This window comes from Micropterus salmoides, unplaced genomic scaffold, assembly GCF_014851395.1.
Source record: "Micropterus salmoides isolate LMB-PRFRI ecotype aquatic unplaced genomic scaffold, ASM1485139v1 Ms_hic_scaffold_20, whole genome shotgun sequence".
Taxonomy (NCBI): Eukaryota; Metazoa; Chordata; class Actinopteri; order Centrarchiformes; family Centrarchidae; genus Micropterus; species Micropterus salmoides.
The window spans coordinates 28,978,634-29,005,266 of NW_024041151.1; the positions used below are offsets into that span (position 1 = coordinate 28,978,634).

The 26,633-nt window shown below is 41.3% G+C and overlaps 1 protein-coding gene across 4 annotated transcripts in view; it reads left to right on the top strand.

The window, feature by feature from the left end:
* The first annotated feature begins 729 nt into the window (after nucleotides 1-729).
* nrg1 (neuregulin 1) overlaps nucleotides 730-26,633 on the top strand; it is a 49,355-nt gene continuing 23,451 nt past the window's right edge. Inside the window, exons 1-4 of one of the 4 annotated variants that reach the window (XM_038733299.1) lie at nucleotides 730-1,438; nucleotides 1,536-2,532; nucleotides 18,526-18,664; nucleotides 21,771-21,829. In XM_038733299.1, coding sequence (XP_038589227.1) covers nucleotides 1,827-2,532; nucleotides 18,526-18,664; nucleotides 21,771-21,829 — 904 coding nt within the window. In that variant the 5' untranslated portion in view covers nucleotides 730-1,438; nucleotides 1,536-1,826. Of the gene's footprint in view, nucleotides 1,439-1,535; nucleotides 2,533-18,525; nucleotides 18,665-20,794; nucleotides 20,863-21,770; nucleotides 21,830-26,633 lie in introns of all 4 variants that reach the window. The other 3 variants (XM_038733296.1, XM_038733297.1, XM_038733295.1) reach the window with 3 other exon arrangements.

Genomic DNA, 26,633 nt, shown 5'->3' on the forward strand with positions numbered 1-26,633 from the left:
GGATCAATAGGGAGGTCCCTAATTCCGGGGCCTGACAGGAAGTCCTATCCCACAGATACCATTACTGGAATTAATTCTGTCTGAGGATTGGAAAGGGTCACAGCAGTGTCAATGTTCAGTCAAGCTGTGACCTGACCTTTCTGACTGTCTTCATCTTCTTTAAGCCCCGACTCCTCAAGAAGACTTTGGATTGTCCCGCTAGCCTATTAGCCTGTGAGGTTGGGGGTTGGGGAGTTAACAGATTTATTGGCAGTCTGGGGGCTTTCTGTAACACTCACGAGCGATCAGCGGAAGTGTGAGTTTTGTAATCAATATTTCCAGTTTACCATGTATTTTATCAAATAACAAATTGGATACCAAAATAAATGTTGGAAGTATCACGGAAGATTCTGGGATATTTTTGTGCGTGTATATTTAATTTCTTGGAATAGGATATATGTAAAATAAGGCAATTTAACAATAAGCACAATTAGCAATTGGCACTCGACTGATTTTGGTTTTTCCGTTCCCAAAATTTCCTCCCAGCCTAGAAGTGAAATTCCACTGTTGGGCGTTAGCATTATTTTTGCCTTTATTTTTACACATTAAGTAAAAAAACTACCACTTAAGATCAAAAGAAATGTGATATGTCAAAATGTTTTCTGTGAAAAAGGCCTATGATTATTGTGTGTGTGTGTGTGCATAGATATAGATGGACAGTATACTCCCAAGTCTGTGTAACCTGTCAAGTACAATTGACTTATTCAATATTATTATCATCTGTGTTATTATGTTATTACAATTATGAATGCAGATACTTGAAGAGTAGAACACAATGGCTGCATCCTCTTGGGGTGGATCATATGTCTGCCTCCCTGGCTCCTTCCCCTTGACAAAAAACACACCATAATCAATGGGGAGTGGTGCTGGGCGAGGCTACTGCAGCTGCCTGCTTGTGATTCGCTGACATGCGCTCTAATTGGATCAAGTAGGAACTTGCTTAGCTGGATGCTTGGGCTGGGATTGGGAGCAGCCTGCAAAGAGAGCACGGACACCGCACCAGACAGGAAGAGAGGCAGAGAGGGAGGAGGCCAAAGGCTGCCCTGCTCACCACTTGGAAAGGAAAGATTGGGAGAGGAGGGGTGAAAGAAGAAAAAAGGGGGAGTATCCAATCTTCTCTGCCCTTCTGTGCTACTGCAGCCCCCCTTGCCCCTCCCTCTCTCTATGATTCTCTTTCTCTCTCTTTCCCCTTACTCATCTGTTTCTGTGGCTGCGCTGAGAGGAAGGGCACCTGCCTCTCCCTGATGATTCAGCCTTTCAGCTACTTGGAGCTCCACAGACAAGACAGCATGTCCCTCCTGCCACTGCAGTGCCTGGCTGTCCTGTCCTCTGCACTACAGCTACTGCAGCTGCAGCCGGCTCATCACGTCAATACCGCCTCTTCTGCCCAAGTGCTCAGGTGAGTGAGCGCTCATATTCCGCCACTGCTCCCCAGTAGACCATGCAGAACATTTAAGATTCTAATTCTCTGGCAATCTTTTTGTTTTTGCCCGCAGCAAATTTGACAATTCTATTTATAGACTCATGGTTGCGTTTCCTGTGAGAAAGCATGAGTAAGGAACTCCATTCCCTCATGCGCAGAAGGTTGTCTACATACCTCCCAGACTGTTAACAAGGTTCGACTCACTCTGAAGAGCATTTTTGCCTCCCTCTGGAATTCCAACTCTGACTTTGCAACCTCATGATGGAAAACATACTCGAGGAGACTGGTGACAAACAGCCACAGTGTGATGCTCTGAGTTAATAGTTGAGGTGTTCAGAGACCCTTCATCCAGCAGTTGGTAAGGATGACTGAGGGAATGGAGGACTTCTCTGCTGGGCCAGCTCCCCCTCCTGGATCAGCCTCCCCCACCAGTTCTACTGTTGATCCTGAACAAGTCCCAGAGGAGAAACCAGAGGAGACAGAGGCAGCTGGTGAGAGTGGGGAGGAGGGTGCAGAGGGAACTGCAGAGGGAGGCGGTGGCGGTGATGGGGAGCATTTGGGGGCTCTGGGAACTGTGGCCTTGCCAGGGACCTGCTGTGTGTGCATAGAGATGGAACAGATTAACAATTGCCTGCACTCTGAGAAAATCTGCATTCTGCCTATCCTGGCCTGTCTGCTTAGCTTAGCCCTCTGCACAGCTGGCCTTAAATGGGTCTTTGTGGATAAGATCTTTGAGTACGAACCACCCACACACTTAGATCCTAAACGCATTGGACAGGACCCAATTGTTATATCAGTTGACCCCACGCTGGGGCTAACTGTGTCGATTCCTCATTCATCTCCGTCTCCTGTCTCCTTGACCACCACCATCGCCATTACCCCAGGACATCCTGACGTGTTAGTGGAAGAGAAATCTACACGAGGGCCGTACGTGCCTCAGTCCCCACGAGTGACTCAGTCTGATCCCTCCGTTACACTGAAATACAACGCTGAGCGTTCCACCGTCCCAAAGCAGACTCCCCACCCTCATACAACACAGGAGTTAAACGACATCATCATCCCAACAACCTGTAAGTACCAAACACTTGTTTAGTGAAAGCACTGGGATTGGGTTTTCTTTTCAGACAGGATGTCCTTTGTTCCCAAACCGGCCTTTAACATCACAATATAGGATGTGGATATGAGATACAAGCTGGCGTCCTGCTTAACCCTGCACTCTGATTTTTATCATTGTATAAAAAGGATTGAAATGTTTTTTTTTCTGTTTTATCATTGATTACATAAATGCTGTGTTCTGTCAACTGTGCTAGGAAGTGTGTTCAGGTCTTCGCCTGAAAGCAGACAGGTTGTGACTTGCAGAGTGTAGCATCAGGGCCCATGACTAAGCCTCTGAAATATTGCTACACAGATAGGTGTGCAGGAAACAACAGTTCTATTCAAACCTACTTTACCACTGTAGTAAGTGAATATCATTTCTAACATTCACTCCTTCCTCTTTTAAGTATTAATGATCCCTTAGATTATACCACAATGATTCAGGCACACTACAATAAATGGATGTTTTTATGGTTTCATTTTGGATGTCTTAGCTGGTAGGCAGTATACAATATGGAAGATCCCTAAAATGTGTGGATGCACATTTCCAGTCAAATGAAAAAGTGAAAATCAATAAATGATGACACAGACTGAAACTCCAGGCTGTGGTACAGTGAGACTTCCTGTTTTCTGCCCGTGCTCCATTTCAAGGTCAGAGCCTGCTGGAGGCTAATTGATGCCCCCTCCACCGCAGGGAAAAACAACCCACTAATTCTGTCTGTCTGCCAGTGGCTCGCCACCATGACGTTCCTGTTGTAGTCACATCACTGTGATTTATGACACCGTATCTGGGCCGATCTAAGGTGATGGTGGTGGGTGGGGGTATATTCTGCTTTCATAATCAACCGCACGGATAGATAATCAATACTCTCTTTAGTTAACTGACTGTAACTAACAGCTGTAACTGCACAGTGGGCGAATGCTTAGTGCCAGTTACCTGCTAACAAACGTACTGAAACATTTCACATACTGGTGGTGCAGAGTCAATGTTCAAATTTTCAGCAGCTGTACTTAGTTGTTTGCTTGGGGAAGCCAGTGAGGGATAAATGGGTCTCATGCAAGAACATCTTTCTATTCTTGTCCTCCCTTCCTTTTTTCTGAGGTTTGTTTGTACAAGTGTTACAAGTCTGATTCAGCAAACACTTTAAGCCGGACAAAATTGTAAATTGTATTTATAAATTGCTCATTTATAAATAATAACAGCAAAATCGACATCCCTAAAATTGCCATATAAGTCTTCCTTTTCCTCTCCGTGTGAGGTTTCATTCACAAAAATGTTACCAAAGATAAAAAAACGAATTTCACACTGTGGAGCTTCAAGTCCTGCTGTTAGACATCAGCAGACAAAAAGATAACAGATGTAGCAGTCATATTTATCAGGAGTCATATATGACGACCTGAAACAATAGAAATTAATAATGATAAAACTGTCAAGGAGAGCATAACAAGTGAAGTGACAAGCTGCTAAAAGCAAAGTGGTCCTTGATTAATCTGAGAGGAGGTCATGTGACTGTCGCAGAGATATTAGACAAGAGATTACTAAAGCCTGCATCAGGTGATGTTACACTGCCAGGAGAAGCAGAGGACGATGCTGGACAGAAACCTGCATAATGACCCTGAGCCAATCTCTCTAACTACTGAATTGTAGAAGTTACTGTGCTGAAACAAGCCTCAGTAAATGGGCAAGCCATTAGGCCGACGATCTGTTTTAATTCTATACTTTATTTTAGTTGATTGCAGTATCATGTTTGAACTCAAACTCAATTCAGTCAGATTAAAGGAAGAATGATTTTAAATCAAACTTGTGTTTATTTTCTGTGTAGAAGGCAGACTAAATGTACATGACATAGTGATGGTACATTGGGACAAATCAGTTCGTATAAGTGGTTCTTTCACGTAGCCCGTTGTCTTGTTGCTGCAGGAGCAACTCCTGCTAGTTGGTCAGGTACTTGTGGGAATAATTTGAAGGCTTTAGTATGCTTTAAATGCCCTAGTTCTGATGTACATTCCCAATCTCTCCCTCAGATCTATTTTGCCCGATGAATCGTACAAATGGGCATAATGGCACACAATTTCAGACAGCCTCTCCTCAAAGGCAAGTGACACAAGTAGCTGTGTGAAGAGTAAAAAAAGAGAGCTTGAGAGAAAAGTTCAAACCTCACCTACTGTCACACATCCACACATGCCAGTCACTGCGTAAAGTGGGCATGACTGTTGGATTGTTTCTTTCGGAAAGTTCTGAAACCGTTGGACGCCCAATTCTGCTATTGGAAAGGGGGATGCTGACATGGTGGATGGTCTGAAAAGCACTTTCTTTGAAGCACGCTAGCGCCGTGAACCTCTCGCATGTTACCCAGTTGAGAAGCTCCTGCTGGAAGGTGTAAAGCAGTGTTTAGTGACACCATGTGTCAGGGAGGAAGCACATGGCTGCCTACAACCAGGCCAGCCAAGTCTGACGCTAGACAGATTGTGATATGAGATGATGCTGCAAAACTTCAGATGATGTTTAACGTCATCATGTCTTAACATCCAATGCCAGCCAATTTGACAACAATGGGAATGATTAGTGTTCGGGAAATCTTGTGGAAATGGTTAATAAACTGGGTTAGGCACCTAAACACTTGGTTTTACCCTGTGGAGTTGTTTCACCACTAGTAGTAATATGGAGCTATGTTTTCATGAGAGGGTCGCCATGTTGTTTGTAATATGCTTGTGTGATGACGTGGTTGGTGTAATTTACATCCTGCTTTTGGTTTCACATTATTCTGCTGATTGACAGTTGGTCAAGTCAATCTTATTTATATAGCCCAATATCCCAAATCACAACATTTCCTCACACCCATCGGCTGTCATCTGCCAATTGCCAATTTAGCCTGTGGGAGCAACGGCCAATGTTTCAGGGCCTCTGGTGTAGCCAGCAGATATCGGGGATAATGGATATCTGAACCAAGACTTCTTTGTTCATGTGTCGGCCATTGTTTACAATCCGATTAGCAATCCCATCAACAGAACCAATCAGCTATCATCTGACGACAATTTCAATGCAGATAAATAAAAGTCTCATTTTTAGGGCTCTGAGATTGATAGAAAGCTATCATCATCATAGCCGATGGGTTCCAAGATTGCATTTCGGCCAATGCGTTCCGCCTCTTTTGTTCTCCACATGGACTGTTTACCTGCATGCAACCAAAGCCCATTCAAACGTGATTGGACAGTAATACTCGGACAAATACTAAAGAGAGATTTCTGCTGCATCCCAAGTGGTTTTGGTTACTTTCGGTTTCTGTGTTGTGTTCTGTGTTGGTCAAACGTAAATTACCATGAAGGGGAAAATACCAGCGGAGCAATAACGTAACGCACAGCAGAGTATAGGGCAGGTAGCTTCAAAAAAATATTATGAATTCATTAAATGATGACTTTAGTCTGGTAATGTTATGACATTTTTTTTGTCAAAGAACACATGCGTGGGAGAAATTCTGCATGTTCTGAAAGTTTTGAACATGAGCAGATAACCTCCTGAAACACAGGAGCTGTTAAAGTCCAGGAGTTTATAACTGACGCCCCAATTTAATATCTCGTCTAGGGCGCAAACATTTTCAGGGCCGGCCTTTTGTAGCCTAATTCTATAAATGACAGGGTTACATAGGGTTACTAAGACCAGTTTGGTAGCCTGATTATTCAACTAGGAAGGAGATTTTGAGCTAAGTTATTAGAAAATCCTAAAAAGTGATGTGCATTGCTGTCTGCCACTACAAACAAATGGTGCCAAAGACAGTTTTCAAATCCTAGACATTGTTTTTTATTATGGATTAATTAACATGTAAACATCATTTAATGTACCTGGTAGAGGAGGAGTTAGTTCTACTGTAATATTTTTATATTAACATTGGTTCAAATGACTGTGGAATGTGAAAGGTGTTGCTAAGCAGTGATGACCCCACAGAGAATGACCACTTCTGCAGCTTTTTACCTCACAGCTTTATTTTCTTTTACAATCCTTAGCTCTACTGTAGGGTTCAATCTCTGCGCTCTCATCAACCTGGCAGCAGGCACATGTTTTCAGCTCTGATAAAGCCACAGTACATGACCTGCTCAGCAGCAAACAGCAGACAGACAGTTAGAAACTCGCTGGTGAACTTAGTGGAGCATTTAGCTGCTAAAGAGAGAACGAAAACCAAATGCCCCTAAAGGTTTTAAGTTTATGTTGTAGAAAGCCCTGGTAGCCATGGAAATTATGACTCCTGTCCGTGGGAATTGAATGCATCTATACAAAGGTGGCTACATCTGTAAGTGCTTTATGTCTTTTCATTTTGGTCCTACATCAACACCAAGTTGTCATACCAAAGAAGTGGAAAAGTGAAGACATGAACTGTATTTATGAATGAACTTCATTCTTAGGACAGACATGAGTCGCGTGTGTGCATCATAGTGTCAAACCAACAGGATCAGCTGAGTTGTGGAAATTCTATTTTTATAATTTAAAATGTAATATACTTATAATATAAACACAGTACTTTAGGGCATCCTAGTGCACTGTGCAGGAGATGAAGTGAATCTGCAGCTCCAGTTTCAGAGTAAGCGTGTGAAATTCTCATACTTGTAACGCTTTCTTTTTTCCTTGGAAGTGAGAAGTTTGTGTCCTAATGAAAACTTGTGCTAGAAACACACAAAAACACCTTGTTGGTCTCAGTGTGCATGGTTTCTGTGATCAATTCTTTTTTTAAAGACAGATTTTACAAAATGCATACAGACTTGGCATGCAAATTCATTAAGAGAAACACAAAATCTTACCTAAACCTTCAGTGGTGTAACTCCTCACCTTGCTGCAGTGATGCAGAAGTGTACGCATGTTAGTATGTTGGGTGTGGTCAGAGGTGAAACACACTTTAAACTTTCAACCAGAAAAGGTCAGTGAAACACTTCCTATTGGCCTCGGAAACAGCAGAGTTTGTGTCATGACCAAACAACTAGTGTCCTTGTCCCCCTTCAGCTTTCCTTCAACCATTCTCACTTCCCCCAGACCTGAAAGAAGTTTTCCATGCCATATGCTGCCTTCCAGACAACACAGAACTCCAAAATTTCTGACCCCCGACTTAATCTCCGAGTTCTTACTGGTGAACTTGGGGCAAATCCATCTAACCCGACTTCTTCAAGAAGCAGATCTCTGATGTCACCGGCAGGTCCCATGGAATTGCAGATATGGTAAACCATCAACTAAAAGGCAACGTAAAGTATATTTGCCTGTATTTGATTTAAATAATACCTACAAAACCTGTTCTGTATGTAAATTAATGTTGAAATATGTCACCGATCTTATTAGGTAGTTTGTTATGGTAAATCTCTGAAACTCATCATTTCTGCACATACGTTATTCAGGAAAACATAAAAAATGCTGTGAAATACTGTGAAAACATTAAGAAATATACATTTACTGACTGTTTCAGTAGAGATGTTCGGCCACTGAAATTAATCGGCCAAAAATAGCAAAAAAGCACTTTTGGTGTTCGGCCTAATAAGTCAAAAGACCGAATAAATTTTACCGAACAATTACGTTGACATGTCGACAGTGTGGAAGCATTTTAAAGTGTCCGAGAAAGACACCGTTTGCAGACACTGTTCTGCTGAATTGTCTCCTAGCACATCATCCCTATCTGTGGCTGACTTTTTAGAAAAGGCAACAAACGGTCTGACCCGCTTTGAGTGTTTCTGTCACTCATTTCTGAGAAGGCAATTAAGCTAGCCGCAACTACTTTTGGAGTGCACACATATTCAAGCCTTTATGGTAAGTGAAACGGCCCAGAGCGAGCTGACAGGCAGGTTAGTGACTTCATTGTTAGTTTCTCTCTTTACAAAGACAAGTGTTACCAAAATTCTGCACACTTGGCAAAACAATTTACCCCTGCTTTCGTAAAGAAGATCTGGATCTCGGCCCGCTGTTGGTGTCACACATGTCTGCTGCGTCTTCTAAACAAAACAAGGAAGGGAGTTTACTGACGTACGAGACAATGTTTTACGTGAAAAAACGATGAAAGGTCAAACTTGCAGTTGCGGTGGTCAGTCAAAATTGTGCTGAATTCAGTCGGGGATTGGTTGAATTTGTGTGTGGGAATGACATTAAATGCTCCGATGAGCGGAGCCTGATTCGACTGTCATTTTCACAATTGAATCTTCGCAGCGAAACGAGGATCATGCCATTTAGGCGATATAGGGCTGCTCAACATCAGGAACTTGCTGTAGAGAAGGAGCCTTAACTTCACCGTTGTTGTGCCAAGTTGTACAAGTAGTACAAGACTGGTGAATGGCAGGCGAGCCCCCCCCCCCCCGCAACAAACACAGTACATGATTCGACTATTGGCAAGACTTGACAATTCTGATTAGACTATGTAAATCCTTTGTCAGGGACAGCCCTAAACCTTAATAGCATTGTCAATACTTCTTGTGGTCATTTCACAGTAAAAGCTCGTGACTGCCTTCCCATTAAAATGTGTTGATCATGGAACATGTGCAGGAAGTGATAAGTTGGTAGACACTTTTTTTGTATCAGAGATCTAGCAAATGTTTAGCTTCGCAAACGTGTCTTGTGTTCTGGAAAATTTATTTGAAATGACCAACTTTGTAATGCCCGGCATCTCTATAGATGCTCACGTAGCAGTTGTTGCCATGTGTATTTCTGCAGTGGCATAGTTTCTATGTTTTTGGTTGCTAAGAGTACATTCTCATAAATAAATCAAAGCTTTTTTTCAAGGTTTCTTTAAACTTTAATGGAACTGGCAACAGAGCACAGATAGCCAGATGCCAAAATATTTTTAGAAATGAAAATCCAACAGTTTATTTCAATTTATTTAGGCAAACAGCCTATGTGTAGTCATTGTGTTGGATGTAGACTGGTGATGTTTTTATACATTTACACATTGATTTTTTTACAGATTTAGGTTGAATTTTGTTGGTGTTCACAAAATGTGTTACATTCACGTTTCGTCCAAATTTTCACCTTCACAGATGTGACTGCAGTGATTCCAGTTAATCATGCGGGGAGATTTCTGCTGGTGCAGTGCATCATGGTTTGTCCTTGACAACACTTGACAGAAACACCATCCACTGCAGTAGACCGCAAATACAACCCCAGCTTTGCCCAAAGAGGCTGAACAGCAGAGAAGTGAAGCGGCCTGTTGGCTAAACTCCAGTACTGTGTCACTGCTCACTGGTTTAATGTTTCTGATCTACCAGCAAAAACTAAGCAGGGAACCCTGCATTCCTCTCTGCACTCCATCAGGCACGATGAGGATGAAAATGGCGGCTGTGCTTTGAGCAGTGTAGCTGAAACCCCTCAGCCGTGGTAACTGTGACACCTTTGAGAAACCCCACTGCACTGAGCAGACAGGCTTGTTTCTAATGCATCACTGATTACGGATTAATATTTCTACAGTCAACAGTAATGGCGTTGTATGTTTTGAAGTTCACAAAAATAATCAAAGTAAATGCAATCAAATTTCTCTTGAAGCTGAGCTTGCACATCAAATGCCATATTTATTTATTACAGTCCCAGCATCGATTGAAACACTTTCATTAAGAGTTCATGTTTGAGAAAGACATGAATGGAATGCAGGTTCTGATTCAGCTTTCTTAGTGTTACATATCTTGCACCCTCATCATTCTTTCTTTTATCAGGCACAGTTATCTGAGGTAGCTGCTTGTTGCCGGGGGGTTACACCCATGCTTGTTGCAGTGCTGAAATGTGCTGTGTTATACTGAGATAATGTGTAGGCAAGAAGTCGATTGTACTCACTGTCCTCATCCACCGTCTTGAGGCTTACTTCCTGTCACTGTGTGGTATGTCTGCATTCATGAAGAATCATTAAATGATGAATGAAAAGAGGGGTAGAGAAGTTGCTGATATGTGCAATATTCAGCATGGATGGCTGAGTGAAGCGGCAGGAAACTGACGTGTGGACCCAAATGCAGACACTTGTGAGGTGGATGCAGTTTTCAAAAAAGGGATTTATTAAATCAACAAAACAGGCTTACGTTGGAGCACTAGGCAAAGTCCAAACAGTGGAAAATCTAAAAAGCGGATATAATCCAGAGCACGGGCAGAACACTCACATATGACGAGGAGGCAACAAAGACAGAACAGAGGGCTTAAATACACACGCAAACGAGAAGAGAAGAATGCACACATGAAACACATCAGGTAATCAAACAACAGGAAACAAAACTACAGTAGACACATGAGAACTGATCACTACCAAATACCACAGGAAGAAAGCTCATGGGAACACACAAGGACAGCATTACCAAAGTAAAACAGGAAACCTGGAACGACTGCATAAGAGAACAAAACCAGGGCAGGGAACAGAGACAAGACCGAACAGGAAACAGGACTATACTAAACATGGAGACATAGGACTAAGGACTAAGACACGGACTACTTTGGAATAAACAGGAAGCAAAGTAAGACACAGACACAAGGAGAGAATGGACAGGGCACAAAAACAAACTGTAACTTGATGCAAGAACAAACCACTGACAAAATACAGAACCAGATGACATGGACAAGACAGACTGACAAATGGACACAAACCAGAACAAATGACAAGGGACCAGGAAGAATAAACAGAACACATGTAATATCTAAATGGGAAACAATGAACTCCAAACCAGATCTAAGAACTAAGACACAGAACCAAGACTAAGCACTAAGATATAAACTAAGAACTAACATGAGAAAAGGAAAGAGACAGAACAGGTAAAGACTAAACATGCAACTAAACATAAGAACAAAACAAGGCTGCACAGAAGAAACACAAAACCCCAAACCATGACAGACTAAAAACAGGAAAAACATCTGCAACAATGACTATTTTCATATAACATTGTAACATATTGTTGCAATGTAATGAGAATTTTTCTACCACCATCTATGATACAGTGACCCAGAGGACACGCTGCTGTTGAATCTAATACTACTTGACTGTCTACAATGCGGACCTGCAACTTTGAGATTTCACACTAGCATTTCACATTTGAAAGAGGAGCTAGATAACTTTATCAGGAAGCCGTGTTGTTTAGCTCATGTTTATTTAACATGTCCCCTTAATCATTTCCGGTGCACCGACTTTAACTACAGACAAGTGGCTCACAGAAATATTTAGAAGAATGTGTTAAACGCTGTAGTTTAACTTCTCATTAATGTTAGCGCTCTTCCACTGATAACCATTAGCTTTGTGGCAAATGTAATTTAACAATGTGGAGTTCACTGCTGTAAGTGATGTTAGAAAATATTTAGAAGTGATGAACAATGGAGAAATGAGGGGACTGATTATTAGAACTGCCACACTGTTTCAGAAATAAATCTACAATCACGTCTGTCAGGAGCGTAGCCTCCAACTCTCACCTTGCGGGAGAGGGCTATATCACAAACGGAGGGTTAGTGAGTCATGAATGTTTTCAGGAGCGGTAAGGTGATGGGGGCTATTTTAAGTTTATTTAAGTCATGTATTTAACCTGATGAATGACCAACTCACCGGGAACACAGCCCTCTGCCTGCTCTGGTAGACTCAGGTCAGCTGATTGTTGCGGTGCATCAGTGTTGTCAACAGGGGAGTTTCAGAGCGCCCTCTGGAGGGCAAACTATGCACCACTCATGACATGAGTGAAGGATCCGACTCCTTGTTTATTCTTTAATAGTCATAAATCAGCGGTTATAAATACCGATTTTTCTATAATTAGCTCATATTGGCCAATAATATCTACACAATGATAAATGGGTTGGGCTCCAGTTAGAACTATAGTATATTGCACCGGATAACTTTAGCAACTGGTTGGCATTAGACGGAAAGCCAATGTTATTTAACTGGAGCCGACTAAAACACAAAATCACAATATATTTCACAGCTTTGCAGTAATTAGTTTACCTGTCCAATAGGATGAAAGCCAAGTCTGGGTACGTTTTTATATCCAAAACAAAAAGGAGGTCTCTGAAATGGAGTCCGTCCTGATGTGTTTTTGCCCGCGCACACATACACAAACACACACACACACACACACAATTACACATAACAAAACCCATAGTAAATCATGGTTAGAAAAATGAAAAGTGTAAAAGTATTTAAAAAGATAATCATTGTTCTACCAGGACACAATTATACCAGTGTTTCCACATGCGGGATTGGTAGCGTGTAGTGCTTAGCTGTATGTTAGTTAAGCCCATTATTATTTCATTTTGTGACCCATTAAGCCGGCACATGAATTTAAACATTAGGTTTCTTAAAACAGCATGGAAGGTCCTTACTCTTGCAGCCACAAATATCTCACTTGCACTACACCATCTTGGTCTTGTGAGTAATATTCTCATTGCGTCATTATATGCTACTTTGAGTTTAAAAAGACTTGCCTTTCTATAATTTGACCACAAGTGCACAGTATAGAATGGTGTGCAATATGCTTTAAACAAAAATATCTTTACACCAACTGTGCATGCTCTAAATTTACGTAAGAGAATATTGGCTTGTGCATACATCATGCGACACGGCCTATAAATACCTTCATCATCTGTCATTTTATCAGGGATAAAATGACCAAGGTATTTCACCCTATTACAGACACTAAGCTTATTGCTAGCCAGTTTAAAATCAGGATGGTTCAAACATTTATCATCTTTAGTTCTGCAGATCATGACAACACTCTTATTGGCGTTATATCTGATATCATGTTCCACAGCATATACTGAACAGATTGTAAGAAGCTGCTGTAATCCAGCACTACTTGGGCTAAAAACCACAAGGTCATCTGCATACATAATATGGTTCACTATTGAATTACCAATCATGCACCCAGTATTACAGGCTCTCAACTGCATGGACAGATCATCCATATAGAGATTAAAAAGAGCAGGTGACAAAATACCCCCTTGTCTGACTTGATTGCTAACCCCAAATAAAGCTAAGATACTATTGCCCCATTTCACTTGGGCATACCAGTAAACCAAAATTCTCACAATATACTTGGGCACCCCTCAATTTAAGGCAAATACACCATGTATCATAAAAACAGTAAAACAAATGCCGAGCAAAGGAGCTATTCTTTTACTGGCATTTTTAAGATGTTCAGCAGAAATCCAATCCAATCCACTAGCCTTGTTATCAGAAAGTGTCAGGATTCAAGGGTGAGCGCAGAGGAGGTGAGAGCCCAAATGCAAGACACGGAGAGCAGACTCAGTTCAGGGTATTTAATCCAGCTGAGAACAGGTAACAGGCTTACACGCAGTTGACTGGAAAGTCCAAACAAGCAGACAGAACACTCTTCCCAACACACATGACTGAGAGAAACACACTACAATGACCAGACCCCGGCTAAAGAGAAACACCAAACATAAATACACCAGGGACTAACGAGCAGGGCGGGAGCAACACAGGTGGCAGGAACCAGGGCTAACGAGGCAGGTAGAGAGACAGCAGGGGGAAAAAGTATTTAGTGGACAAGCAAGCAGAGGAATTACTGGGGGAACAGACACAAGCAAACAGATCACAAATAAACTAACACCAACAAGGAACACAGACAGAACTCAGAGCAGACATGGGTAAAACAACAACCTACACAGAAGTACACAGACCAGTGGCCTGTACTACGAAGCGGGGTACCTGGCTTATCCAGGTAACTTAAGAAGTAACGTTGGGTGTAACTTCCCGGTTAACCCGTACTACGAAAGGTGCATAGGTGTTACCCGAGGTCTGTTGCCATGGCAATTTACGCTACATCTCTAAACTGCTCCGAGCAAGTTTTGTTCGTGGTTAAATGTGTGACTATAATGTCAGAGAATATTCAAGTTTTTTACTTGTAGATGAATTCTGTCTCGGATTATTCCCCCTCTCCGCTGGCTCCTTTTACAATGGCCCTTATGTGCAGTTGTACCTTTACATCTTAATCATATTACACATAAAAGAAGAGCCCATAAAATACATAATAGAGATTTAAACTACAATAAGAACACTGTGAAGATAATTAGGCTACAAATTTACTCAATGCGATGCCAACAAGCCTCCCTGGCTTTGTCGTCCGCCAGATATTAGATTTAGTCGTTAACATGTCTTTACATTCATAATTTCCTGACACTACCAACATGCATTCCTCTGGAGAAATATGGAGCATGCGCCGTTGCGAAAAAACTCTGCCTGCATGTCGGGACACGCCCCTTTTAAGCGAACGCGCACCAACTCCAATTAAGTTAACACGGGGTTAACACGGACTCAACTAACAAACATCTTATCCACCGTTTAACTCCAGTGTAGCGGTCAGAGTTTGTCAACCCTGAGTTTACCTGATAACCCCGAGTTAACTCCGAGTAGGTTGAACTCCCTTCATAGTACGGGCCACAGGAGTAACACTAAGACATGAAACCAAAACCCTGAGAAACCTAACTCAAAACACAGGGTAAACAAGACACGGCTAACAGGCAGAATGTGACAGAAAGCTTATGTATGGCTTGGTGTACCTCATGTGACATAATGACCATTGATTCCATCGAAGTATTACTCTCAGTGTGTTCTACCTTATACAAATCAGTGTGAATACAGTTGAATAAGGTACTAAAGTGCTGTCGCCATGACTCTCTTTGTCTGGTCCGGAGATTCCTTCAGCAGTGCATGGTAGAGATATCTTGCAGAACTCTCACGTCTTTCCAAAAATCATTAACATTGTTACCTATGAGCTTCTTTGCCATGGAATCAGCCCTCATGGCCTGTTCATTTTTACATATAAAGTGAATGGCATACTTATATCTTGCATTAGTGAGCTTCTTATGATCAAACACAGGACCTTGTTGAGGTCTACCAGCAATAGCCCATGATTTAGTGGCCTCCCATGCCTCCGTATGATATCCAGCTACATACTCCTTCCAGCCAGGCTTGTTGTTATGGTTCTTATTTTTATGTTTAAAATAGGGCTTAGTGCATTCATACAGAGCATGAACTATGTCAGCATACATGGAGCATATATCTCTCCTATGCTTCTCGTCCTCACAGTTAATATCCCTACACAAGATTGCATCTAGAGGTAGTTGGATATTACCAAATGACTTATCTGTATAGGTGTTACTGTTTTGAATAAGGGAACTGATGAAGGCAAGCCTATTTAAATATTCATCCTTATTCTGACAGCATTCATATGTTGTGTACACATTTAAGATAAAAAAAAACTCCTTGTTATTGCAGACAAAATGCACACCAATCTGCATCAAGCCTAACCACATTTATTAATGAGTCTAACTTCTTATTGCATAGGACAGCCACACCCCCTGATATCCTACCCCTGACTATTCCCATGCTAAGGTCAATTGTAGACTCCCCAGCCCCATGAAAGTCATCACTGAGAGAGTTTAAACATTCCAAGTCAATGTCTCTTGCATACAGAGTAGGCCTATATCACAGTTCTCCAGAAGGTTGTCAACAACTTGGCTGCGCGCCTGATCTCCTGCGTTCTGCCCCAAACGTAGGCCACGACAGTTGTACGACACAATCCGAATATCCATTTACTGGGACTTAATGAGTGCCCATGGCACCAGTATGCTCGATCAATCTCCCCGCAGCTGATGCAGTGTTTGACCCGATAACTGCAGCCCTACGCGGCTCATGATATCACCGTACTGGGCACGACACCTGATCGTACATTTCGTTAACCTCATCACATTCAGCAGTAACTTTGAATGAACCGCATCTACTGTGCACTGTGTCAGTATTTTGGCAGGCAACTCCCGTCCCAGTTTTTCCTTGAGATAGCCAAAAAAGGTTTCAGCGTCTAGATCTGGTGAAAACTTGGAAGCAAAAACACTCCCCAACTTAGTCTTAGTCCACTCTGATATTGCCGATAGTTCCAGTTCCAATAATAGGTTTAGTGTTACCGGTTTTCTTTCTCTGCCAGTGATGTCAACCCTTTTTGGCAACATGACTCCATTTTGGAGAGCCTGTCAATGATGTTGATCCACTGGGACCATCCGTTGCTGTAGCACCCTCCAGGCTTGAAGCAGTGGCCCCCGTTGCAGCTGCCAACACCAAGGTTCCCACCGGTGCGGCCTGGGTGGTGTGGCAGGGGGCCAGGTTAATAGAACACTCCTATACACCCACACAGCGATTAATTTCCATTGTAATCAGGCAGATCTTTATGTTGTTGACATCTTTCTGTGTCCCTTTATGCGAGACGTTCCTCTGTGTAGTAGAGCATAGTTCAAACAACACTTTCTTGGAGGACGCTATCCACTCGGGAGTCAAGAGTGTTTGTAGCCAGGAGGACAATCTCGTCCTGGCTCAATGTCTTAATTTTTACAGCAAGAAAATTAAGTAACTCATCTTCCACAATGATTTTTCCGTCAACTGTCTTATAAATCTCCGGTTTTACTGGAGACCGGCTGAAGACCTGAGCACCATGAGTAGTGTCTGCCATGACACCCTTTGTCATTTCACAAGTCTGTGAAAGCTTTGGCTCAATGTTTGCCAGATTAACAGCACTTTCTTTCTGTTTCATGCAACAGATTAAAAAGCCGGTATATATAAAGCTTTTGTTGTTTTTTTAACCTTATGTGGAGTTTGTGTTGTGTCTTTTGGTGTTAGTGGACTCCATTTTGCTACGTAAACCAATGGATTTGGCATTTAATCCTACCTGATATACACATAGGAAGCAGCCTACAGACATTGGCAATGAATGGTTAATTTTTATATGAGGTTACAACCCACTCACAAACAGACAATAAAAAAAAAACGTCATATAGCCCCTTTAACTATGAAAATAATTGATCAGGAAATAGTTAATCAAATAAAAATCTGTTACTCACCATTGACATGACATGAATAAGTGCTAGATCACCATTGTGAGTTGACTGTCTATTCATCAGTGTTCTGTTGTCCAAAGACATGCAGCCTAAGAGGACTGGAGACTCTTATTTGCGTAACCTGCATCTCGCCCTAATGCATACTGGCCTAGTTTAATGAGAAACCTAGTAGCTACACTGTGAAACAAGCATGTCCCAAGGGCATACTTTCCATGGGAGGGCATGACAAAATTCCCATGTCTCTAATAGTTTAAGATTGATTTTATTACTAATGTCTCTCCAAATGCTGTTGTCCAGATGAAAGTTCTGAGCTGATGAAAATGTTGATACACTGATCTGAGTTGCCTTTAATATATACATAACTGTACGCTCAGAGCAATGAGCTTAACGTGTAGATCTCATATTATATATTTCCAAACCTACAGCTTGTCAATGCATATGGTAACATGTTTGTATAATTTACTATTTTTGTTTTTATATTATGAAATCATACCACGATATTGTATAGTAAAAAAGTGTTTTCATTCAGCGATGCTGATCTCAGATGAGTCACACAGGGAAAATACTCCTATACTTCCCTATGTCATTGCTGACGTCGGTCATCATGACTTACTCATCACTTTGTTTTCCTTGGACGTGTTTGAAACTGAATATGACACACCCTGTCTCTCTGCCAGGGCCTCTTTTGTAACACATTCTTTGAAGAGTAACACATTTTAACTGAACTGAATGTCTCCTGAAGACATCTTCATCTTTATACCAGATACCAGATTTATGTCCTCCTGTAAAAGTTGTGTAACCAAAATACAATGTTCTTGACCGAAAAATGAAAGAAAACATTTGATAGAGTGTTTTGAACATACTGAACATGTGAATGGACAGTGTAGTAGTGACTCATGGCTTTTCTTTTGAGATTTTGACAATTTTTGTATTTGTAGTCAAAATTGGTCCCCTTTAAAATCCATTGACTTGAATCTAGGTTTTTAGTGGTGTATTCCTTTTACCTTAGTAGGATTGAATCATGGGATGTTTCCTCCACACTTAACAAACATGAACCCTCAGAATTTGCTTTTGCTTTACACTGAGTTCAGTGTCACCTATGTGACTGTGTCGTTTTCTTGCCTTGCTAATTACTTGGTGTCTTCTGCAGCTGCCACCAGCACCACCACTACAGCCAAGACCTCCAGTCATGTGATGCGCTGCAGTGACAGCCAGAGGAACTACTGTGTTAATGGAGGGGAGTGCTTCACCCTTGAAATCATGCCAGGCAGCACAAAGTTTCTCTGCAGGTATGACATGTACCATAGATTATAATACTGACTAACTCAAGTGTGTTCATCTGACTGAATATGTTATAATGCCATCACTGTGATTTATGATATCCTCTATCCAGTGACTGTCATTAAATATGTATCTGACAGTTATTTTTCAAGATCTACTTTCTCCAGATACTGAAGGTCCTCATTCAGATACACTTTTAAGCTGATACGCTTAAGTAATTGAGATGATCATGTTTAACAAACGTTTAATTTAAGATTCCAACACCTGAAAGTGATGGGAAGTGATCAGCTGATTGTTCCACCAGCAGAAACTCACCACTGGGTGCAGACACACAGAGAGGGTCCGCTAAAAATAAATGAGAAGTGTAGCAAATCTGGTATTTTATCAACCCTGTAAGTGGTATGCTTAACCAGGCTCTCCATAGTGGTGAGTGATTGTGTGTAAAGGTCCCATAGCTGATCACCACTCATTAAATACATTGGGCCTCAAGCAAGAACATCCTCATACTCTTATCCTAACTCTCTTACTCTTTTTGTGAGGCTTGTTCAGATAAGATTTGATTATTCGCATTATCAGCCCCCCTAAAACTGCCATATATTGCTTCCTTTTCCATTCTGTGAATGGACAAAAAAAATTTAACCAAAGAGCAAAAAGAAGTCTTTCACCTGCACGTTTTCAGAAAGTTACAGACAAGTTCAGCGGTGTTAGAAATAATAAAAAAAAAAGATTTAACATGAAGATAACATTAAAAAAAAAGAGATTACTAAAACATGCAGCAGGTGATGTTACCCTGTCAGGAGCAGCAGAGGGCGGTGCTGGACAAAACAGTTGTTCCCCTGTGGAGAAATGCAGACTAACAGACATGCCTGAACCACTCATGAATTCCAAGTATGAAAAAATTGGTGAATGCCACAATCCTCTTAAATCACTTGTACATGCCACATAAAAACAAATCTGTTTGAGTAGGAGTGCATCTAGCATGAGGCCCATTGACTTAAGTGAGTCAAATAAGTCACAGGAACATCATGCAGGCAAAAAAGGTTCATGGGTAATTTCACCATGACACCATGCAGGTTTTTGCCATTACAGTTTCTCTCTGGATCTAAACAAACTGGTTATGATTTTAGTGTTCAGCCACAAAATGACAGAACTGCTGTTGTCCTCAGTCATGAGGTGGCAAGATAGAGTCACTTTCTAGTTAAGCCAAGGTCAGTGCTATCAGAAGTGCTGTTTATAAGGGCAGCAGTTTGAGGGTTACCTGAGCTCTCAAAACCAGGGACAAATCCTACAGTGGAGGCAAAGTGCACACCACAAGCTGCTGTCACTCTAAAGAGCTGCAGGAAGATGAGTAAAAAGAAACTAGCCATTTACTGAAAAATGGAGAACTGAGCTCTGGATAGTGGATTTTGGCATCACTTGAATGGTCAGGGCTGGCTCAACAGTGACAGCAGCATTGTCAGAAACCATGAGGTACTTGTGCACTCCGTAGCCACAGATGTTCTTCTCCTGCATGTGTGCCACAGGGTGGCCTAAGAAGATCCACCTCTGTCCTGCTGAACCTGAACCAGAGAACACCACAGAACTCTTCCTCAAATTCTTTAATAGGTGGTCAGCAAAAGACTTTTACTGTTTAAAATGCAAATGATTTTTATTTTTATAATGCAGCAGTGCAAAAGTGTGCTAGCTGATTAGCTCTGTAGCACAAGTGCAGTCAGAACAATTTAAATCCACATGTGGATTTGGAGACTTACATACTTACTTGGAGACTTATTCAAAGCCTCGTTTGTATATTTAAAAGAAATGGCATTATTACCTGCAATAATGCAGCCCAATATCCCTAGGAGTTACATTTATATTGGCTGATTTAACTCTTATACCATTGCATGAAGTAATGTGTTTGTTGCCTGCAATTAATGTTTGCCATTTTACTATCTGTAGCCACACCATTTCCCCAACATTAACCTTAAAGTGCAACAGAAAAGTATCAGCGTTGTTGTTTGGCAGTAGGGACGTATCCTGGATCCCGCCGGGTTTTGTGCCTGAACACTTGATGTCTTTGTGTTTGTCCATGTGTACCCATGTCGTGTGTGTAACAAGTCAGTGCTGTGTGTGTCTCTTCCTTTCTACCCATCAACCAGGTGTTTGGCGGGATTCACTGGGCACCGATGTGAACAAGCTGTGCTTAAGACAGTCTCAGATCCAAAACGTATGTGAACTCAACTGTATTCAACCCCACATGTCATTGCTGGTGTTTCACCCCGTCATGTTTTCACCAAGAAATGGTGGAAACATCCATGTTCCCTTATACGCAGTGATACAAATCTGGTGATAAAGTATATTTCTATGAGCTCAAGCAGAGCCCTCTAAATGGGTCTAAAGGTTTAAGCACTCTCTCCTCTTTAGAGTAGTGCACTGAAATTTGCATGTACTTCACATCTCATCACACGTCATCCATGCTGTTCAGAGCAGTTAGCTGCCTCCATCTCAGGTTGGTGTGGTGTTTCTTGTCTGTAAGACATCCTACCTCTACTGTTCTTCCCATGCAGTCTCACCCTCATCCCCTCAGAAACCAAAACACAGGAGAACACTCGTAACAGGTACTCCCTGCATCAGAACTGTTCCTCAATGGTCCAGTGTTTGACTGACCACTGAGCAGTGTAATGATTTTGATGTTTCAAGTCCAAAACATGTGTTTGATACAGGAGGCCCCGGGGCTCACTGGTTGGGCTGTTGCCACGTCAGGACTAACAGGGCCATTACTGGGAGCCCTTTAAAGGCTAAGCTTGTCCTACGTACGTACGTACATGCAAACTTCAGTCTGCTGCTGAGACAGTATTTAAACCTATAGAGTTTGATGGGGCATGTACAAAATAGAGCTGTTTCCCATACAATTTCCCTAAATTGGAGATCATCATAATTCAGTGTACATGTGTGTGAAGGTCTGAAGTGATAAATAGAACTCAGGCTCACAGACTATAGCTAGACATACTGGTCTAGCTTCTAGTGGGCCCTTCCTGCCAACACCAGTGATGACTGTTGTGGGTTTTGCACAGCTCTTGTATAAACTAACTCCTTCTTCTGTTTTCTTGTTTGTTTCTTATGTTTCATACTCAGGTGTCCAAATGAATTTACTGGTGATCGCTGCCAAAACTATGTGATGGCCAGCTTTTACAGTATGTCTATTTCCTCTTCTATCTGTATTTGGATTGGAGCATGCTCAATTAACAGTTCTTGTGCTGTGTACCTGTTACGTTATTTTTCTCCTTAGATCTATGATTTATGCATTTTGCATGCTTAAGTTTATTTCTCTGTATTATTTTGTATGCTAAAGCTGCATGTGGCATCGTAGAAGTTATACACATTTTATTTCCATTTCCATGACCAAAAATGTGATTGCACATTTACTCTGTATTTATTTATTTATAAATGTAACGCTATCAAATTAGTTGTGAATAAGAATCAGTAGTTCAGATGTATTCTGATAAACAGTGCAAGTAGGCTGAACATTAATCCAACGGCATACAGTATTTGAGTAACTGTTTAACATCACTGATCAATTAACATTTGGGTGTAAACTACAAAAAAAGATTTATTAATTGGACCTTGTTTATTTCATAGTGAATTCATTTTTTACATAAATAAACACATACATACCTGCGATGGACTGGCGACCTGTCCAGGGTGTACCACGCCTTTCGCCTGATGTCAGCTGGGATTGGCTCCAGCCCCCTGTGACCCTGTACGCAGAATAAGCGGTTGATGATGGATGGATGGATAAACACATACATATCCACATGTGATGAATCAAACAGGGACAAACGGTGTCATTGACAAAGCACCAGGCCTTGCCAATATTATTTGCTTGTAGAACAGCAGCGCCAGCTGTTTCAGACTGGTGTTTCTGGATATGCTGTTATCAGCGAGAAATATATAAGCGGCAGCAGTTTAGAACTGCAAATAGACAATGACTAATGTGTGTCATTTTCAGAAATGTAATAAAACTGCTGCAATTTACCACTACCACTAGTCTAGTTCAGTCAGCTGTAAGTCAAACACACCCACATGCACACAAATCATTGTTGTATTGTGATTACTTCTGTAAGATTATATATTTTACAGATTACTTATAATGCCATAGATGTAAGGAGATAAAGGGTGTTACATTGTTAACATTTCCCTAACAGTACTGTGATATGATGTCTATTTGTATTCCAGTATCAGAATCAGAATCAGCTTTATTGGTCAAGTATGTGTACATACACATGTTCATATTTGACACCATGCCGCATTCATAACTCAGTCCAGCAAGATCTGGGTGTGAGCGAACTGCGACTGAAATCAGGAGAAGCTGAACTCGGTCTGATCATGTATGTGTCTGTCTGTGCATGCTAACCAACTTAAGCCAAATATTTCCCCCACTCTTTTTTCCATTGTTTTCCATTTATGCAACCAGTCCTCTAAACTAAACGACATGCCTGTCAAACAACCTATACAGTAGGAACATTTTCTGATCTATGTGACTGCGGTAAATTCAATAAAATTGTATTTATATAGCGCCAAATCATAACAGAAGTTATCTCATTGCACTTTCCATACTTACTAATAATATTAATATGATATTATTTATCAAACAATTCCCACATAGCCACAGTAGCACAATGCATGTTCCACATAGACATGTAAAAAATGAGCGTGTTTCTCAGCAAATGCCTTTTAATCCCATTATTACATTAGGTGTTTTAAACAATTAAAATAAACACTTTGTAATTCACATTGTAAATTGTTATTTATTTTTAGGAATATAATGAGCCCTGAGTATGTGTTGGGTATTGTGCATGATCCTCATAGCATGCTAAATTCAGAGTGTTGACTGGTGAGTGTCCCTATCCTCCTAACTGGCATTGCAGTCTAGAAATGAAAACACACTAATGTAAGTGAATGCATCAAGCCACATCATTGCAGTCGTAGTGTCTTAAAGTTGGATACATACATAATATTGTATTCAAATCATTTAAGTCTTTAAAAGCACAACATTTGTTTAAAAAAATGTAACTGGTGTTATGATCGCAATACATACTTTCACCGGTATTTTAAAGGTACAGGAAACTAATTAACCATAAAGCGCTAAGAAATGTCATGAGTTTTTGTCACATTTCTATGTTTTTACTTGGGTTTTATTATTTTTATTTAGTGGTTTAGACACTGGGACACACAAAAAAGGCCCAAATAGGGAACACTGCCCTCACCTGGATGTCTCCTTTGTGCTGTGAGAATTACCATGCCCACCTCTCTCGCTTAGTCCACTGACACGGGTATTTTTATAATAAAAATAATAATAATAATAAATTTGTAGAACATTTTCAATAAAATTAAAATACAAACAGTCCAATATTTTTTTTTTATTTAAACATAAAAAGTAAATACCACTTATACAAAGACATCAAAGATAAATGAACATTTAGGACTCATACGCAGCAGTGAATAAGTAGGTCTTAAGCTTTGATTTAAAAACCTCATTTGAAGATGCCAGTCTAATATCTGCTGGAAGACTGTTCCATAATGTTGGAGCGCAAAACGAAAAAGCTCGCTCACCAGCCGTTTTCTTCCTAACCTTTGGTACAGTCAGAAGTCCTGTACGGTGGGAGCGCAGCAACCATGTAGGCACATAAGAATTCACAATGGTGCAAGGCCATTCACTATTTTGTACGATGAAAACAAAATCTTAAAATCTGCTCTGACCTGAACAGGGAGCCAGTGAGGCCAGCACAGGAGTTCTATGCATGCATTTAGATTATCCAGTCAGAATATGAATAATGCTTCAGCATTCTGGACCATCTGTAGACCTCGCAAACATTTCTTTATGTGACGTGAAAACACAGCAGACTGCTGATTGGTCAGAGAGAATCATCACTATGGGGTGGCTGTGGCTCAGGAGGTAGAGCGGGTTACCCGTTAATTGCAAGGTTGGTGGTTCAATCCCTGGCTCCTCCAGGCTGCATGTCGAAGTGTCCTTCAGTAAGATGCTGAACCCCAAATTACCTCTGGTGGCTGTTCTGCCAGCGTATGAATGTGTGTGAATGGTGAATGCAGATGTAGTGTAAAAGCACCTTGAGTGGTCGAAAGACTAGAAAGGCGCTACACAAATATGGATTTACATTTACTATTCACTGCGTCATCATTGCGCGCGCCACACAGAGGCCAGCAACAGAAAGTTTTATTTTTTTATTTGTGGCGTCGCTATGACGACCAGCTACATTGAGGGTACTATATCTCTGGGTCTGTAATGGAAAACTGAGCACGGCCAAACTGAGTCGAGGCGAGGCAAGTTGAGCTGGTACTGGTAATGGAAAAGCGGCTTTAGGCGGCCCAGAGAACAGTACATTACAATAGTCCCGCCTAGATATAACAAAGGAATGAATAAGGGCCTCAGCATCTTTAAGTGCCAATATCGATCCAATCTTTAAAGGCTACAAGGCTACTTTTGTCAACTCTTTAATATGCAAATCAAACGAAAGTGATCGATCAAACATGACCCCAAGATTCTTTAGTCTATCCTTGCAATGAATGATGGAATCATCAATGGATAGAGTAAAATTGTCATACAAATGAACTAATCTAGCTGGTCCAGTATATCATCTCAGTTTTAGCTGAGTTGAGAAGCGGGGAGTTTGCTGATAACCAGCTCCTCACAGCAGCCAAGCAAGTCAATAACTCAACTGAATCAGATGTATTTCTGGCATATATTTTTGTAAGATGATGAAAAAATGATCTGACCCAATGGCGCAAAGTATAATGAAAACAGCAGTGGACTAAGGACTGAACCCTGTGGAACCCCATGCTAGAGGTGGACGTCAAGTCAGCCAACTCCTCTAGATATTTGGCATGCTGATTTACACCTGATTACAGCCTGATGGTCGGCAAGCTCGCCGACTGGCAAATCATGCTTAAAATTGTGTAATGTGAACTAGGCTTTTGGAGGCTTCTGCACAGTCTTCAGTTAGGAAAGCTTTCAAGACTACTTGATTGTTTGAGGCAAACTTGTGAAGCTGGAGGTTTGACTCAGCAAGTCAAGTCTTTGGCCTCCTATTTAGGCTTTGCTGCAGTATGGAAAACGTTTGACTGCTTGTTCTTGGTTGTTAGACAAGCATTGTCTTGGTTGTCTGAAAGGAATAGGGGCTACCCAACAATATAACTCATTCCTGTAAACTTATTTGTCCACCAAGATCTCATCTTCAATTGAAGATGCCAGCTTGTTGTCCCATTTGCCATGACTGAATACAATTGTCCCAACATCTCTTCGTCCTTACTTGTCTCTGAGATCCTATCTGAGATTCCATTAATTGACTCAACCACAAAATCTTTGGCCCCTCGACTGGATGTTTGCATTACGCGGAACTTTTTCTCAGTACGAATATGGTTAACACTTGATGCTCGAATAAACTACACCTTGCTAGTGACTGATTACTTTGGTGGTCCAAGATGATGTGGGCCTTGATAGCTTTGTCTGGTTGACATTTGTAATACACTATACTTTCAAAAGACAAATCTTAGAACATAACTGGTAACTTGTCCTGCACCACAAACTTCCGTGCTGTTTGATTTGACAACAACTTTGATGTTGTTGCTTTCTTCTGCCTCCTCGCTGTTGTGGTGAAGTTGAGGAAGCCATGACCTGAGGTGCAAGGTCTGGATTCATAGCAGAGTTGTGGTAGGTGCTATCCCACTCCGTACTCTCAATTACAGGTTTGCACAGTCCTTCGCTAAGTGAGTGTTTGAGCCACAACACTTGACACTGAAGGCTTTGCTTCACGTGAGGTGGTGTGGCTTTTCACGTATAGTAGAGCTTTTGTTTGGGTCTCTGACACTTGAGCTTATTGAGAAAACATCAGTCTTGTGAACTGAAATGAGGTTCCTTGTGCCTTTTAAAGAAGGGGTTTTAAGGCTTGATAGGTGAGCAAATCTAGTGAAGATTTCAAA